This window comes from Chironomus tepperi, unplaced genomic scaffold (assembly GCF_022539635.2).
Source record: "Chironomus tepperi strain 1889 unplaced genomic scaffold, CSIRO-AGI_Ctep_v1 contig_67, whole genome shotgun sequence".
Lineage (NCBI taxonomy): Eukaryota > Metazoa > Arthropoda > Insecta > Diptera > Chironomidae > Chironomus > Chironomus tepperi.
The window spans coordinates 1972280-1990073 of NW_027226189.1; the positions used below are offsets into that span (position 1 = coordinate 1972280).

The following is a 17794-nucleotide window of genomic DNA, read 5'->3' on the forward strand; positions in this document are numbered from 1 at the left end:
TTGCTGCTTCAGCCTTGCCGAATTATGAAAAAAGTTCGGTCATTCAAAGTTTGTGCTTCGTATTAGCAATCTAATGGTAAAAACAGTTTCATGATTGGTACTTCCAGTGCCGAGAAATCGCAAAAAATCACATTCTGTCATTTAGCAAGTTAGTTAGTTTCCGCGATAACTCAATTTAAACACAAAGTTAAGTCTTCCGGTTTTGGTTATCACACGAGCTGTATAGTTTTTGGGGTCATGAGATGCATCCACTGAGGCACAAAATGCCAAAAACGGAAATTTTTTCACCAAATATTAGCCGATTATTCCAAAACATTAACACGTGTTATCCGATTATTTCGAAACAGTTTTTTTTTGTAAACAAATAAAAAATTCAGTGAACTGGATCTTACGATCTCAATTTTAAGGTCGGGATCCTACTGGATCTCGTTTTTATGGGTCTGGGAGTTATATAGATCCTACTGGATCACGTTTTTTTTGGTATGGAAGTAGTGTTGTCAATTATTTGGGTTTTTACTATTTGTACAAATACCAAATACCCAAATATCGAAACCCCCAAATATTGTACAAATACCAAATATTTTCAAAAGTATGGATATGACCCTTAAAACATCTGAATTTTCCAAAAAATGCCTGTATATCCACGCTTAGTGTATAACTACTGATTAGGAATAAGTACTTATTCAGACGGCTTTTTGAAAATGAAAAGTAAAGGTCTTTAAATTTTAATACGGACCATAATAAATATAAATATAAAAATATGATTAGGAAATTTCGACTTAAAACATTCCATGCAGAGAAGGTTCGTTCAACACTTGTAAAAATAGCTTGAATGGACTTCAATAAATATTTTTGAATGATATAATGTCTAGATCTAAGTCAATTCATGACTGCAGCTTTTTTTTTAAAAACTTTAATTTTTATTTCTGTATTTCATGAACAAAAATTTCAATTTTAAGAGATCAAGCCACAGGCTTTTACAACTTAATTATAATTTTATTAGTGAATTTATGATTTTCGATGCGATGAACACTCTGAGATGTTGATTTGTTGCCTTTTGATGAAGACGAAGATTTGTCTTGATGACGATTTTTTGTCCAATGGACGTTTTGCTTTCCCCAACTCTGCACGTTGCATGACCCAAGGTATATCAATACAACGTACCTAGCCACAATTTGTGTGTCGCGAATCACACAAACCGAGTCGGTGTGACTAGAACAGCGAAAAAGCATCCGAATCCAACTAGGCTTTCCCTGGGATTGAACCCGGGTCGTTGGAACGGTAGTCCGACGCTCTAACCACTTGACCATTGCCGCTTTTTCGCTGCTTACATGACTGCAGCCATTCTAATCATAAGGACATGAAGTGGGATTTTCTATCTCGTCATCCTGACTTGATTCACTAGATATTTAATCAAAACAATGCTCAAAAATTCTAAAAAATAACACATAATTTTTTAAATAATATTGCAAAATTTTAAACTTGAAGATTTTCATTAAAAATTTCATACTTGCTTTTCATTTAACTCTTATATTGGTAGATACAAATTATTTGGTTTGAAATTACAAATTATTTGGTGACCCAAATAGTTTCAAAATGGACCAAATACCCAAATATTGGTATTTGTAATTGACAACCCTAACACATATACAGACGCTCACCTGTCATCTTACAGTATTGGACTTTTTGGATGGTCTGAGATCTCTAGGAAGATCAAAGAATTCCTTGATAATATGTATAGAAAAGAAACAAAATTCCTTTTCATTTAAAACTGGCAGAAGTTCTCGAAGAATCGAGAATCGGCTACAGACGTTCTCTCCGCGCGGCAATGGACACAGGTGCGCTTCAGCCAAGTAACAGAATAGAACATTCTTGAAATTGATCTAAAGTCTACCTTTAAAATAAATATTTTTTTGAAATATTTATACAAATATTTGGGGTTTTTCCATATAATTGACATATCCGATAAGTAGCTTAATTAATTTTCAATCAGATGAATGAGAAAAATTTCACATCATTTTGTTTTCCCTTCAAGTCGACCTAAAATTAATTTAAGCTGCCAAAAGATGCCAGAAAGCAGATCTTGCTGTTGAGAATTATTTTTCCATTAAAATGCAATCGTGTATCTGCATTTTAGAGATTTTTAGAATGAGATCAAAGTTCGGATTTTCTGTCAACAAATCGATCCGAGCGTTTCCTAGTGTTGCATGTAGGATTGATTGATTGATAATTAGATTTATTAAGGTCCATTAGCTTATAGCTATTAAAAGACCGTTTTCAATTCAAATTTAGTACATTATTCTATCAATTTAAGTTTTTCACATTCATCTAAATCTTCAATTCGTCCAGTTAAAAACCATTCTTCTCCGTTAATTGTTTTTGTCTTAACATATGTTTCGTCATCAAATTTTCTGATTACACAATCTTCTTCCATATTTTCTTCATCTTGGCTGTAGTCATCATCGATTTCATTATTAGCGATATTATATTTCAATAATAGGTTAAAACGCGCTGAATTATTGTTGGGAACTTTTGATAGTTCATCTACAAAACTGCAAAAGTCGTCAATTGTCTTTTCAATATCTGGGATTTTTTTTAATTTCTCTTGTGCATCAGTTAGTCTCTTATAAAGACTCTCAATCTTGACTGCTTCTTGTAGCTTCTCCGCATAGCTCATGTGACTTGTCACTAACTGGATGCTTGACGTTTTATTGGCTTCGTCTTGATTTGGTTTGCTTCCCGGCAATCTTGGAAATTGAGCTTTTGATGCAAATTCAATCTGCTCCTTGACTTGATTAGGTGATGATTTGCTGCATGATTTCCTCCGCAATTAATGCACGAAGGGTCTCCATCACGAGTTTTTCTTGTGCATTGACCTCTTGGGTGTGATTCTTGACATTTCACGCATCTCGTTGGAAAGCCACAATTCTGTGATGAATGTCCAAAACGCTGACAGTTGTAGCATTGCATGGCTCTGTTACTGGATCTTTTGAGCTTTTCCCACTTGACGATCATAGAATCAATTGTATTGTAATTTTGATTCAGATAGTTGACATCAGTATTATTTGGAAGCTTAGCTATATAGATCACATAGTCATTCTTTCTGACTAGATCACTAACTTTAATTACTGGCACTCCACTTGAATTGAGTATGTTTAAGAAGCAAAAGTGCCTTGATAGCTCACTTAGCAAGGTGCGGGTCACGAAAGTTGGTGTTGAGTTTTGAACTCCAGGGTTCGAATCTCATCACCGACCTAGTGGTTTTCCGGAAGTTTAGATACTTCGGCTTCTTAAGTGTAGCAGTTTATTGACGGGAACTAAGAATTAGGCAACGTAAAATGTTAGAACGGGTCATGATTGATGTAGTTGGAATGATAATAGAAACGAGAGCCGTAAATTCATCGCAGAGAGCTTTTATGGAACGGACCTGGATGCATTATAATTAACTGAATAATTGGAACGAGAGCTTACATTAAAACCGAACCTAATGGAGTTACCAGATTAACTACTACACATCAAACACTGCAATTAGGTTGTGTGCTGTATACTTGAGCTTATATGTCCATAATATAGATTTAAGAATTATTGTTAAGTTTAAAATCGTAGCGCTTTAAGAGTTCTTATTTGTAACGTTGTCGCTCGATTTAAGAGGAAGGATGAATAAATAAATAAAATAAATGTTTAATAAATCATCGCAGGATGCCTTATAAAAACCCTTGAGTACAAAACATTGATTCTTTTCAGACAGTTCTGTAAATGTTTTGTATCCTATGAATCGTGACTTCAGGCTGTCGATGACATTCTTTTTGTCTTCCACATTAGAACAGGAAACTTGAACTGACCTCTCTCCACGTATCTTGCAGAAAGGCCGTATTGAGAATTTTATTGAGTCGAGTATTCCTTTGACGACCTGGAATGAGTCTTCCACAAAAATAGGCTTGACTTTCTTACCGATTGTATCAATCACTGTTGCTTGATTTCCTTCTTGAAAACTGGAATGCTCTAAAGCGTTTGACGTTGAGTTAATGACTTGAGTATTGTCTTTTGTCTTCTTTAAGGTTATATTTTTGAAGTTGGTGATTCTGACTTTTTCCGCTTTTTTGTAGCCATTCTCCTTTAGCTCATGTAAAACGGAACTTTTATAGAGTGATCGTGCAGTGTTTTGGCCTTATGGGTTGCCAAAAAAATACTTAAAACTAATAATTCGATAAATTTGATGTTTTCTATACAGCGGGCCGGAGACTTTTTTGAGTTGCATTGATAGTTGTAGGATTGCTTAAATATTTAATCACTTTTATGTCGAACTCTAATATTTTGGAATACTAGACCTCACAGTTAGGGTTTTCAATACCGGTATCGGTATACCGATATTTTTCTAAAACCGAAATACCGGTATTAAAGATTTTTGAATACCGAGAAACCGGCATAAAAATTGAAATATTTAATTAAATAAAGTATGACAGAAAAAAGTAATTATACGGAAATAAAGATCTGCACAAACCTTGTAAGTAAATATAAAGAACGGAGCTATAAAATTGCCAGATAATGAAAAAAATTGAATCAAAGTCGAAAATTTTGAAAAAATGTATCCGGAGAATCACTCAGTAGGGTTTCTGAAAGCCCGCGGTTTTGCGGTTTTCAATTTTCAGTTCCAGATTGATAAAATAGTCAAAAAAAATATTTGTCGTAAAAAGTTTTAAAATTAAAGTAGTTCTTACCAGGCTGCAAAATTTTAGTCCAGTTTTTCAATTTAATACAAAATTTTTATTATTTTATTTTCAAATGAATTTTCTCTAAACAAACCTCTAAAACCGCTTTTTTTTTTCTTTCTGAACCGCGGTTTTTTAAAAACCGCATTTTAGGGGTGTCGGATCGGGAAAGTAAAACACAAATAATTGATATCGTCCATAAACCATATATTTGTGTAAAATGATGTAACGTAAAATATAACGACGTAACGACGTATAAAACGATTCAATTTTTCTAAAATTGAATAAAATATAAGAAAAAGTGAATAAATAAAAATGAAGTAACCTACTTCGTGAAAACACGTCCGATTTCGACGAAGTCAAGTAAAAAAGAGAAAGAAAATCGGACAAAATCGATAAACATAAATAAATCGGTAAAACCCGATAGAAAATACAAAAATATATCGACCGTTGTAACTCCAAGCATCATAGTCCCCCCTAAAGAGGACTACGTCCGCTTTACACTGCGGTGCTAATAATAAAACGGTCATCTCACAATATGAATATGATACAAATAAAATATAACATATAAATTGTCAAAACTATACATAATATAAAACAACAATGGTCCATATAACAAACTCAGGATCTCCAAGTGTCCAATAAGTCCTTAAAATCTAAGCATCAATGGCCACAAACAAATATTTTGATGTAATAAGCAGCTAGTGCTAAATGTACATCAATATAATTTGTTGCATAAAACCTGCTTTGCGCGATGTCGTATAATTTGACACTATTGACTGCAAACCTTTGTGTCATCCTAAAATATCCGCAACATAACTGAATGGACTCACTTGGATATTGTCGAAATAAAAAATCAAAACACTGAATACGGCGGCGTTGAGTCACAGAAGGAATCACACAAAATTCGTCAAATAAACTCGACTACTCTGCGGCAATTCAAACATCCAGACTTCTGGATCTCAAATCAAAGGGCCGGTCCATCAGAAACATAACGATAACACCATCCACTTGAGCAATATGATGATGTAAAAGCAGATGTAGAGCTAGTCTACACACTGCTTACCTTGATCGCTCAACGTTATATCCAACTTGCATAAAAAAATTCACAAAACATCCGCTCTAAACATCGAATAGTCCCCCCGTGACAAAAATGACTAAACACCGCTGGAACTGCATTGCTATGTCACCACATTAACCATCTAGGTGTCGTAGACTGAAAATCGCCAGCAAAAAAACGTCCTTTGTCAGCAAAATATGCATTTGATAATTCTGGATCAATCAAAATGCTCCAATGGGGGAAAAAAATGATGTATAACATAAAAAATCAGTGTGGTAAGCTCTTTATCAAACAACTGAAGCACTAAATAGAGCCAATTACTGCTGCAAGTTGAACTAAACTATCGCCTTCATCAAAATAATAGTCGCTGCCATTTAAAATTCAAAAAATATTCCTCAGATCCAGAAATTGTAGAAATATTATGAATTTCGTCTCAATCGTAAATATACAGGCAGGAACTTGATCAAATCGATATAATTAGGATGAGATCTTGTCTCAAAACCTACTTTTGATGATCCTCAACTGCTCAAACTTTAATTTTTACAATTTTCAGCCTTCATGAGCTTGTCACGAAAATGCGAAAAAATGTAAACATAACCCTTTGACAAAAAAATTTCTCAAATATAAAATTTGCACAATTTCGTGAATCTAGGCTTCAATGTTGTCTCTGGATCAATGAAATATGATAGCTCAGAGATTGCTGGAACCTCTAGAGCTTTTTTGACACAAATTATGATGAAAAATTTTAATTTCAAAACATCCAGAAATTAAATTTTTCCGAAATCAATAAAACAACAAATTGGATAGAACTTTCGTCTTTTGCGTGCAATCAAACTATTCTGCGTCTTTTTTGAGCCTTTAGAATCCTTGATGAATTAGTAAATCCACGAAATTGTTCCTCAGTTTCAGAAAAAATCCAAATTTGCTGACCGATCAAAAATATCGTCGAAAACGTGAACTGGAAGGCCGAAACTAAACAAATTAACACCTTTAAGACTAGATCTAGTCTAAAATCCACATTTAATTAATTTGTGAAGCCCAAATATGCAACTTTACAATTTTTTAGCCATTTTAAGCTCGTCAAAATAGACTAAAAAAAGTAAAACATAACCAATCGATGCAAAAATTGTTCTCAGCCAAAATCTCACACAATTTGTAGATCTAGTCTACAGAATTGAATCTGGATCGATGAAAATGAAAGCTCAGAGACTTCTAGAGCTATTTGCAGCAATACAGCACGATGAAAATGGCGATTTTGAATGCTCAATTTTCCAATTTTTGAAAGAAAAAAATTGAATGTCCATTTTAAAAAGGAAAAAAATTGAATGTGCAAGAAAAAAATTGAATGATGTCGGATCGGGAAAGTAAAACACAAATAATTGATATCGTCCAAAAACCATATATTTGTGTAAAATGATGTAACGTAAAATATAACGACGTAACGACGTATAAAACGATTCAATTTTTCTAAAATTGAGTAAAATATAAGAAAAAGTGAATAAATAAAAATGAAGTAACCTACTTCGTGAAAACACGTCCGATCTCGACGAAGTCAAGTAAAAAAGAGAAAGAAAATCGGACAAAATCGATAAACATAAATAAATCGGTAAAACCCGATAGAAAATACAAAAATATATCGACCGTTGTAACTCCAAGCAACATAGGGGCAAAAAGTGCTGTTTTGCGGTTTTTAGAAAACCGCTTCCAGAAACCCTACTTCACAGAACCAAAATATTCCATACATATTGCGTCTTACATCGATGGAAGATCCAAGTACTATCCTTAAGTATCGTGAATGGATGTTTTTAATAACATTGATATTCCATTTGTGTCATTTTGGCTAGTGGTACAGATGATTGCAATTTAAAATGGGCTTGGATAATTTTTTTTTTCGAAAAATTCAACTAAAATTCACAATCAGTCATTGAGACATTTTTTTGAGCTATTGATGTGAGCTAGAACTAAAATATTAGTTTTTAAATTTCTATAATAATAATTACTTAAAGGTTATAGGATTCAAGGAGAAAAATGCACATAATTTCAAATTACAAAGTATGAAGCGACTAAATCCAAATAATTTTTGATTTTACTCTTTTTAGGATTTGCCCAGATAAATTCTTCAATATAATTTTTCTCTCCGAAAGTTTTTAAATAAAACCTATAACGGTCAAACACGATTAAATTTAACAAATTAAGATTATTTGTTTTGAAATTATAAAATGTAGCGATAAAAAATAGTTCGTTAAATTTGTTTTAAAAAAATTTATTTCATTTAATTTATAATTTGATCCATATACCTAAATAAAAATTAAAAATATTTTTTAAATTGATTTTTAGTTTTTGAATTAGAGAGTTTAAGTATTTGACAGGTTATACTGGCTTTTATTCTTCTCAAAACATTTCATAGTTGCTATTATTATATTGTATTAATTAATTATGAAACATTGATAAAATTTATTCAGTGCTAGTAACAATCAAAAGACAATATAAAATAATTGATCAAAAATATCTTAACTTTATTAAAAACATGAAGAGAAAAAATATATATTTCGATAACAATTGTTAAAACAAAACAGACTGTAAAGTAAAGCGTTTTTTTAATAAAAGTGCATAAAAAAGATTAAAATTAACTTTTTTAAACTATGGCTGGATATAGATGTGTAAATTTTTATGATTTATGTAGACTTTGTTCTTCAGTAGCAGGAGATAAAAATGTCCAAATTTATTCCAATGAAACTTTACTAAAAAAGATTAAAGAATGTCTGTCAATAAGTTTAAATGATAAAGATAAATTACCGAAAATCATATGCCCATCTTGTCAAGAATATGTTGAAGTATTTTCAGAATTTAAAAAATCTTGTAGTAATGCACAGAAAATGCTCGAAAGCTGTCTGAACACCACTAAGCTGAGAAATGGCGGTCAAGTATATATAAAAGATGAAATTCCTTCGAAAAAGGTATTGAAGCCTATTCCAAATGTAAACATCAAAATAGCAACATCTCCAACAACAAGTTCTGTGAAAAAAAATGCAATCACACCCAATGCACCTGATTTTTTAAGCAGCATTATGCAAGCAGTTGGCATACAGGTAATCATAAATTAAATGTCTTTAGCATAATATTTTCGTTAAATAATGTTTGAATTTATTGTTTGTAGACAGGAGAAGAAATAACCGAAAATTGTGCAAACTCACCTGCCCAAAACAACTTTCAGCAACATCAAAGTGCGATTCAAACATTACCACAATATACTCTTACTTTGGACACTCTAAAACCTGGTCAAATCCAGTACAAAATTGAAAATGCAAATAATATACTTGGTCAATCACCTATTATAACAGCGAAAAATATTCAAAATCAACAAGTGAACCTTAAACAGGTAGACGAGTTCTTAAAAATTAAGCAAAAGCCTGGAATTATTGTTAAGAAAGAAATTTCAACAGAAGATACAAAAGACAAAAAAGCAAAATTTAATTTAATTCTTAAAACGACATCACAAAAACCAATTCAAAAAATTCAGTCATCTCAAATTATATCGTCTACAAAAGCACCATTAAATGCACAAAATCACAAAGCACAAATTCTTAATATCGAAAAAATCTTGCCTATTGTGAATGCAGCATCTCCTACAAAACAACAAGTAGTTGTTCCTGTAATGATTCGAACTAATAGCAATGAAGGTCGCATTGGAGAAACAGCTAATACATTATTAGCACAAGCAATCACAGGCAATCATGGAACAGAGAATAAGCCATCCATTCAACAACCTTTTTATATGCAAATGAAACTTCAATCAAATGCAGATGGACAATTAACATTCACACCTGCAGCAGCGACTCCTCAGCAAATTCAACTGTCACTTTCACCTCAACAGTTGCAACAACTTAGTTTTCAAACAACACAATCTCAAACACCAATTCAAACACAAATTTCTACAGCTCAAGATATTCATACTCAGACAATAGTTCAAGAGTTACCTGAAAAGATTGAAAATGAGGAAGAGGTTTTTAGTGATACATTTGATAATGACTACTATCAAGGAGAAGAAGAAAACGACTCACACGAAAGTCAAGAAAAAGAGTTGAATGTTGACAAAAAAACACTTTCAAAAAAGGTTGTGAAAACGATAAAACCTGTAAAATTAAAAACTAAAATAGATACAGTGAGCAGTGAAGTATCAATCGTAAATCCTCAACATTCTGATATGGCTAAGAAGCAATTAAATCTTTTAACAACTTATAATAATAATAATAATAGCAGCAGTAAACGAATAGAAAATGAAACTATCGATAAATCTGGGGATATTAATTTAACAGTTTGTGATGTAAGTGCTTTTTATAATTTGTTTTATTTCGTTGATCACTGAATGGCATTTTTCTTAAGGTTTGTAAAAAAGTTTTTAAAAGGAAGGAATTTTTGATGCAGCATCTAAAGTCTCACATAGGTTTGAGGTAATCAATAAAAAAAAAAAATGAAAAAAAAGGACTGAAATATACCTATAATTTTCAGACCATTCAAATGTGAGGAATCGCAATGTAATAAATCGTTTTCAAGAAAGGAACATCTTCTTCGACACATTTCAAGGTTTGTAGCAAAAATTTAATGTAGCAAAAATAAGTTTTTTTAAATGTGTCTCGTTTTTACAATAGTCATACTGGCAAAAAAGAGTTTACATGCAATATATGTAACAAACTTTTTAGCAGAAAAGACAATCTAAATAAGCATAAAAGGTAATGAATACGGCATATGAAAATATTTATTTTATTTAAAATCATTTAATAAATTAAATTATAAATTTTTCAGAATACATCCTGACACAGAACAACAAAGTTCGCGGCAAAAGTAATTACACTCGTCAAAAAAAAATTCATTTAATTCATTAAAAATCTTATTACAGACAATCTCAAATTGCAAAAATTGAGCCAAAATGTGATTTTACGGAGGATAGAAAGAACTTTAAGGTTTGTTTAAAATGATTTAACAATAATATGAATAAAAATAAAAGCGTGTAAAAATAATGACCTTTTTACAATAATAATAATGTAGCTTGTTGCAAGTTTTGTCAAGAAAAATCCTATTTTTAATTAAGTTTCAAATTTATGATTTTTTCGTTCAGGTCAAAAAATTTAAACTGAGAGAAGATGAACCTAAGGCCGAAACAATTGAAAATGTAGGAACTCATAATATACCGAATCAAACTTCTCATCAACCAAAAATCGTACAAATTCAACAGATGGGAATGAAAAATGAAAATTCACAGCAAATAATTTTATCCGTGTCACAAGCGCAAGCAATGCTTTCGCAATCTAAAGCTGTTTACACTTTGCCGTCAAATTTTATTCTTAATCAACACACTTCTTTCATTACCCCAAATAATGATCTTGTTGGAAATATGAAATTTGAACCACAGTAGATTTGATGGATACAGATTTTTGATACTTTCTTCAAATAATATTTACCTAGTTAAAATCATTTTTGCCATTTTTCTTTTCATATTTATAAGTACACATCTAATTTTTTTCAATTACCAAAGATTCTGAAGACAATTATGTAGTTAAGTGCTTTTCATAAGTATAAATGTAAGAGTATAAAAATAAATAAAACACCTAATTTAATTTGTGTAATAAAAATTGAATGTTAAAAAAGGAATTATAAAACTAGATTGTTTGTTCCTTTAATTATATTTTTGCCCTTTATTTTGTTAATTATTAATTGATATATATATGACTACGGTCCAAATGCTTTAGATAATATATGTTTAGAAGTTTATCTGGGCATTGGAGGAGCCAATCCTGCCATTCCTTGTGATCCAGGACCTAAAAGCATTTGGTTCTGTTGTGATTTTTGCATCTGTTCCATTTGCGCTCTTTCTGTTTCAAAAATTACAGGAGCAAATAGTATCATAGAACTTGTAAAAAATATCCATGATGCTGAGCAAGCGAATTGATACAATGAAATTACACTTCGCTCTGTAATCGTAAAAACATTTTCTGATAAGTTCCTAACGCTATCAGGAAGCATTTCTGTGAGTCCGATTAAACGTTCACCAAAAGTCTCATCAGGTTCCTAATTTATAGAAATATATTTTATAATGCTTCAAATTTATTAACTTAATTTTTTTAAATTATTGATCTAATATCCTTACGTCCTCAAAGTCTTCCTCTATGCTTTCAGACAATACGACTTCCTAAAAGCAAAACAAAATGATGTAAATAAAGGTTAAATCAAATTGATTTTTTTTTTTTTTGTTAAAGAAAATTCTTACACTTTTTGCTACTATGCTTTCATCCTTTGGTGCATCCATATTAATTAACGATGGATATTTTCTTAAATCAGTGATAACGTCCTTATGTTTAGGAAAACAAACAATTGTTATTTTTAAAAAAAATTAAAATTGTGATTAAGCAATTATACTACTTACTATGTACGATAGTTTACCTCAATTGAAAATAAACTAAATTTTAGATGATCTATTAATCAAATGTAAATAAATTAATTATTAGTATCGTGATACTAATAAAAGAGAATAATATTATCCTTGTGGAAATTTATTTTGGAAATAAAAATTTTGTGATTCAATTTTTAAAAATTCGTTAAAATGTGTTATCGTTTTATTTTTATTTTAAATATATTTTCCAATATTCACAATAATTAAACCTAATTTTAATAAACTATATCAAAAATAGCCTGTCAGTTGCATCTCAAATGCTATTTGAAATAACAAATATAATATTTATCTCGATAAGGGTCCATTCCTTTATTATGTAACGCTCTTGAAGGTTTTCTGCAGTGAAAATTGTTTTTGATAGGTATTTTGTATCATTCGTTAATTTTATGCAAATATGCGCAGAATTAGTTGTAAATAGGGTTCTACTAATGTTTGCAAGAAATTCATGTAAATTCAAGCACTTGCATGTAATTCTGGTAAGGGGCCGTTTACTTATTACGACTCTACGATTTTGTAACAGCCTAAAACAAAAAATTTTTTTTTGCTTTGTCATTTTGTAACGAAGGGGGGAAATGGGTCTAGAAATTCGTTTTTTTTTTTGCGTAACGTAATGAGTGAACGGTCTCTAAACAGTATGCGGGTCAAAAAGTAATTTTTTGACGTTACGTAATAAGTGAACGGTCCCAAATAAGATTTTTTTAGTTTTATGTTCTTCGAAATTTGAATTATTTATTTAATATAAATATGAATGATTTGAATTCTGTATTGAACAATAAATATATATTTTTTTAAAAACATAATCATTCACTTCCTTCAGTGTCTGTCTTAGATGCCGTGAAACTTAGGAGAACTTGCAAGGAATCTATGATTTTTGAAAGCCCAAGATCGGATTGCTCTTAAAATTCGAATTATTTTATTGATTTAAATAATATTGTTACACACCTAAATTAAAATAAGCTTAAAACGAAATTATATTACCTAATGTATCAATGATTTTCGCATAAGTTACTTTTTTTTTGGAAATTTGTGCATCTATCTCTTCTTGCTTTTCTTGAAGTCCTCTAATTTGAGCAGTTATTACTTCCTTATTCTTTTCATCTTGTGAAATCTCTAATTCAATTTTTTGTTTTTTTCTTTTCAGGACTTCAATGTCTTAAAAAAGTCAAGAAATTAATGTTAATCTTTAACCGTTTTATCAAAAATGTTGGTTAAATAGGAAAATAATTACTTACACTTTACTAATTCTTGATTATAATTTTGCAAAACTATAGCTTTTTCCGTCATTTTTAATTATGAAAAGTTTTTGCGCCTTGTTTTAAATTCATATATAGGTATATGTCTATATTTTTAAAAAATAACTAATCGTATCCTGAATGCAAAGTTTTAAATTAACAATATTTACTTAATTTCTTCAAAATTTATTTTAAGCGCATTTATCGTACACTATGCAGCTTAATAATACACTTTGTTCGGTCGTTCGACTGCTAAGAGAAACTTTTAAACTGGAAATCGTACAAACCTCAGTTCTATCGAATTATTAGTCCAACGAGTTAAGATTGATAAAGATTTCATATCAATTCATAAATACTGTAATTAACAATTTTTCATTTTGGTAAACAAATACAATTTACTCAGTTCTCACATTCTTCTTAACTTCCCTGAATTTACGTTATAAGCCACTACCTGTTACTAAGCCACTGGCTTAGTAAAGAAATTTGACTCTGAAAAAATTGTGTATCTGTTAATAAGCCACTACCAAAAAGTCATTAATTAGAATAGATAAAATAAATTTTCCGATTTTAAATGGCATATTCGATTATAAACAATCAGTAAGGACTTGAAAAAATTAATAATTTTAGATTTCCATGAAAATTTATTTTCGTTTTTTCTTCGTTTACATTTTTAGCGCATTTTTGAAACTTGTTTTCAAAAAGGTAGCTTAATAAGACACTGTTCGTTCGTTCGTTCGGGCTAAGTTCTTATCTCAGCAATTAGACATCGTAGAGAGCTCAGGTTTGTTTTATTAGCTCCGTGTTATTGTTTTATTGCGGGCAATTGCATTTAAAAGTTTCAAATCAAAGCATAAATACTATAATTCACAACTTTTCATTTTCATATACAACAACAACAAAAACAACAACACGTTTTTTCATTGTTTTACAGTGTTTTTCAATGTTTTTACAGTGTTTACTGAACAATGTTTGAATTTTTTTTAACCGTTATGAGGTTTGAATTATGAAAATCCATTAAATGATGAAGTTCTTAAATTTGTGGAAGTTTTATATGGATCTTGTTTTCAAGATCTGAAATTGACCTGGATCTTACTGGATCTTGGTTTTTAGGTCTGGAAGTGACCTGGATCTTACTGGATCTTGTGTTTTAGGTCTGGAAGTGAACTGGATCTTACTGGATCTCGTTTTGTAGATCTAGAAGTGACTAAGTTATTAATCAATTACTGATCGCTGGGACAAAAATGCGCTTAAGTCCCTCGATCAATAACACGAGGACTTTTGTAATTTTTTTACTAAGCCATTACTCGTTATTATGACTTTTTTACGATTTTGAAAACTTTTTTCCTCCGATAAGCCACTGGCTTATAACGTAAATTCAGGGTACAGTATTTTCTGTGTGAAGTCTGAATTTGGATCAATACCCTGAATTTACGTTATAAGCCAGTGGCTTATAGGAAGAAAAAAGTTTTCCAAAAACCTAAAAAAAGGTTTAAGGGTAATTGCACAGATTGGTTGCATTTTTAAAATTTTTACTTGCATAATCCGTGTTTGGAATTTAATGGATCTCGTTTTTTAAGTCTGGTAGTGGCCTGGATATACCAGCATCTCGTTTTATGGGTCTGGAAGTGACATGGATCCTATTGGGTCTCGTTTTATGAGTTTGTAATTTTTTTAATACCTACTTGCATGCAAATGTCAAACCCTAATTATTTTTATTTATATATCATGAATTCTCCTTTTGTTAAATTTATTTTGATCATATATTAATTTTCCTAAACAATTTAAAATGTTCAGTTATAGCGTGTTTTGATCTTGTGAACTAGCAATTGTTTCTGGTTCAATAAATTCAATAGATGCACTATTTATACAGTATCTTTTTTTTGTCGGTAGAGGACCATCTCCAAAAACATGTCCTAAAGAAAATAGAAAATAGTATAAGTATTCCATCGCATTAAATGCTCCCATGAAACTAAGCATGTGAGATATGATCATCTATTCTTGAATTTATGAGAGCATCATTGAATATATTGTTTGATAAAAAAACATATATTACCTAAATGAGCTTGGCATTTGCTGCAACGAACTTCTGTCCTTACAAGACCTAATAATTTATATTAAATTATATTATAGAAAAGCCTTAAAACAAAAGTTAAATTGAATTGAGATCTTAATTAATTTCACAAACCTGGGCGTGTTATCAGTAATAATAAATTTGTACCAACTTTGATTATATAAATTAAATTAAAATGAAATATGCAAATAATACAAAATCCGTAAATTGCAGAGACGAAAAAAAAAATAATAAAGAGGATGAAAATTTAAGAATTTGGGAGAAAATAGAGAAAAAAAAAGAATGAAAAGTTTTGATTAGATCTTTCACCACAAATTTGACATCAGTACTATATAGTACCGTTCAATTATTACACTACAGAATAATGATTTTTTGTTTTCAAAAATAAACAATGAATTTAAATCCTTCCTGAATGTAATAAGTGAACGGCTCTATATGATACAAAACAAATGTCTGCAAATGATGATCGTGCTTATTTAATAAATTAAAATTGGATTACAATTAAATAAATAATAAATTGATATTAATGTCATGAAAATATATTTAATATTATTTTATAAATTTACTGAATCAGACACATATGTTAGATGTACCTAAAGAAGCATCTTTATGGAGGGAGATTTTTCCTTGTTCCAATACATCGTTAAATGCTATAAAATAAGAGTAAAAAATGTTAATTTAATGAGATTTGTTTCAACCAGCAGTTTTTCACTTTTAAATATGAAACTGATCTTTTTTAAAGTTCGTCATTTATATGTTCATTTTGTATGCAAGCATTACATGTAAGTGTTCGAATTTATACAGTATGCCAATATTTGCATGCAAATGACGATTTTTTTCCATTGAAAAACTTACAAGGCCAACCGCATCCACTGTCGAATTTAGTTTCGGAACTGAATAGTTCTTGGTGACAAACAACACATATGTATGTCCCTTTCTTATTAAATTTGTTATATTTTCCAGAAAATGGTCTCTCTGTTCCAGATTCCTGAGTAATTTGATATTGCAATGGAGTTAATCTTTTCCTCAATTCATCCTTATTTAATTCCATTTTTTTAACATTTGTTCTGCTTTGAGAGGTTTCTAAAATTATAAAAAAAATACTTGGTAAGAGACATAGTAAGAGAAGAAACATATCAAGGCTGCAATTTAGACTTGACATTAATTATTATGTATAAAAATATTTCTGTCAACTAAAACTTAATTGGGACGTAGGTATTTTTAAATTTTGTTTAAAAAAAGGTGGAAACACTTTATAAGTATTTGTATTATTTTTTTGGCCAATTACCTTAGATTTACTCTTTAATTACGTATCTCACTCTCAAAATTGCCAAATTTCCACAATAAACAGATAAAAAAATATTTCTATTTTACACGCTTTTTTCATCATCCTTTTTACTCCACCAAATAAGCAAAGAATTGAGATTTGTAATGTTTATAACTTTTCATTTTTATTACGAATGTATTTGTTATATTTTTCTATGTATATGTATGATGTACAGTAAAATGATAATAATTTTTTAGCGCATTTTTGAAATTTTTTTCAAAAAGGTAGCTTAATAAGACACAATGTTCGGTCGTTTGCTCGGCTCCACCTAAAAACTTTTTATCTAGACATCGTAGAGAGCTCTAGTTTTTTAAAAGTTCTATTGAGTTATTATGTTGCCGGGCATTTAAAAGTTTCAAATCAATGCATAAATACTTTAATTAACAATTTTTCTTTTTACAACAACACGTTTTTTCATTGTTTTACAATGTTTTTCGATGTTTTTACAGTGTTTATTGAACAATGTTTAAATTTTTTTTTGTCGTTATATGGTTTGAATTATGAAAATCCGTTAAATGATGAAATTCATAAATTTCTAGTATGGAGACTTGGAATTAACTGTATCTGGTTTTGTTGGTCTGGAAGTGACCTGGATCCTACTGGATCTTAGTTTTTAGGTCTGGAAGTTACATGGATCTTACTAGATCTCATTTTTTTAGATCGAGAACTGACTTATTAATCAATTACTGATCGCTGGGGACAAAAATGCGCTTAAGTCCCTCGATCAATAACACGAGGACTTTTGTATTTTTTTTTTAAATGAATTTTGAGTCGATTTCAGGTCGAAATTCTTTCTAAAATAAGATAGAAGTTAAGCAAGGTATCCATAGCAAAGAATTAGAACTGATATTTAATAAGCTCTCAGCCCCCTTCGTTACAAAATTTCCATGTAAAAAAAATTATGTTCCTTCCTAAAAGCGGACGTTATAAGTGAAATTGGCCCCTTA

The 17794-nt window shown here is 30.3% G+C and overlaps 3 protein-coding genes across 6 annotated transcripts; 1 reads left to right on the plus strand and 2 right to left on the minus strand.

Annotated features, from left to right (window-relative positions):
• The first annotated feature begins 8240 nt into the window (after positions 1-8240).
• Positions 8241-11362, plus strand: pad (poils au dos). Its single transcript, XM_070653127.1, has 8 exons — positions 8241-8858; positions 8927-10093; positions 10153-10220; positions 10279-10353; positions 10419-10499; positions 10573-10611; positions 10667-10730; positions 10886-11362. Exons 1-8 carry the CDS (start codon positions 8412-8414, stop codon positions 11180-11182), a joined length of 2238 nt encoding a protein of 745 aa, XP_070509228.1. The 5' UTR covers positions 8241-8411; the 3' UTR covers positions 11183-11362.
• Positions 11363-11431: 69 nt separating this feature from the next.
• On the minus strand, positions 11432-12321 carry mge (translocase of outer mitochondrial membrane 22 homolog mge). 2 transcript variants are annotated; one of them, XM_070653196.1, is made up of 4 exons: positions 12191-12321; positions 12035-12115; positions 11915-11956; positions 11432-11835 (listed from the first exon to the last, which is right to left on the minus strand). In XM_070653196.1, the coding sequence occupies exons 2-4, from the start codon at positions 12071-12073 to the stop codon at positions 11536-11538; spliced, it is 381 nt and encodes a 126-aa protein (XP_070509297.1). In that variant the 5' UTR covers positions 12074-12115; positions 12191-12321; the 3' UTR covers positions 11432-11535. The 2 variants fall into 2 exon arrangements, with proteins under 2 accessions (XP_070509297.1, XP_070509298.1); XM_070653197.1 differs by having other exon boundaries at positions 12208-12298.
• A 786-nt stretch (positions 12322-13107) lies between these two features.
• On the minus strand, positions 13108-17788 carry LOC139100569 (methionine-R-sulfoxide reductase B1-like). Of its 3 annotated transcripts, none has more exons than XM_070653201.1 (7): positions 16809-17785; positions 16376-16603; positions 16114-16170; positions 15635-15670; positions 15503-15550; positions 13450-15362; positions 13108-13369 (listed from the first exon to the last, which is right to left on the minus strand). In XM_070653201.1, exons 2-6 carry the CDS (start codon positions 16569-16571, stop codon positions 15244-15246), a joined length of 456 nt encoding a protein of 151 aa, XP_070509302.1. In that variant the 5' UTR covers positions 16572-16603; positions 16809-17785; the 3' UTR covers positions 13108-13369; positions 13450-15243. The 3 variants fall into 3 exon arrangements, with proteins under 3 accessions (XP_070509302.1, XP_070509301.1, XP_070509303.1); XM_070653200.1 differs by lacking the exon at positions 13108-13369 and having other exon boundaries at positions 14055-15068; positions 15132-15362; XM_070653202.1 differs by lacking the exons at positions 13108-13369; positions 15635-15670 and having other exon boundaries at positions 14055-15362; positions 16809-17788.
• Between the last annotated feature and the right edge of the window lie 6 nt (positions 17789-17794).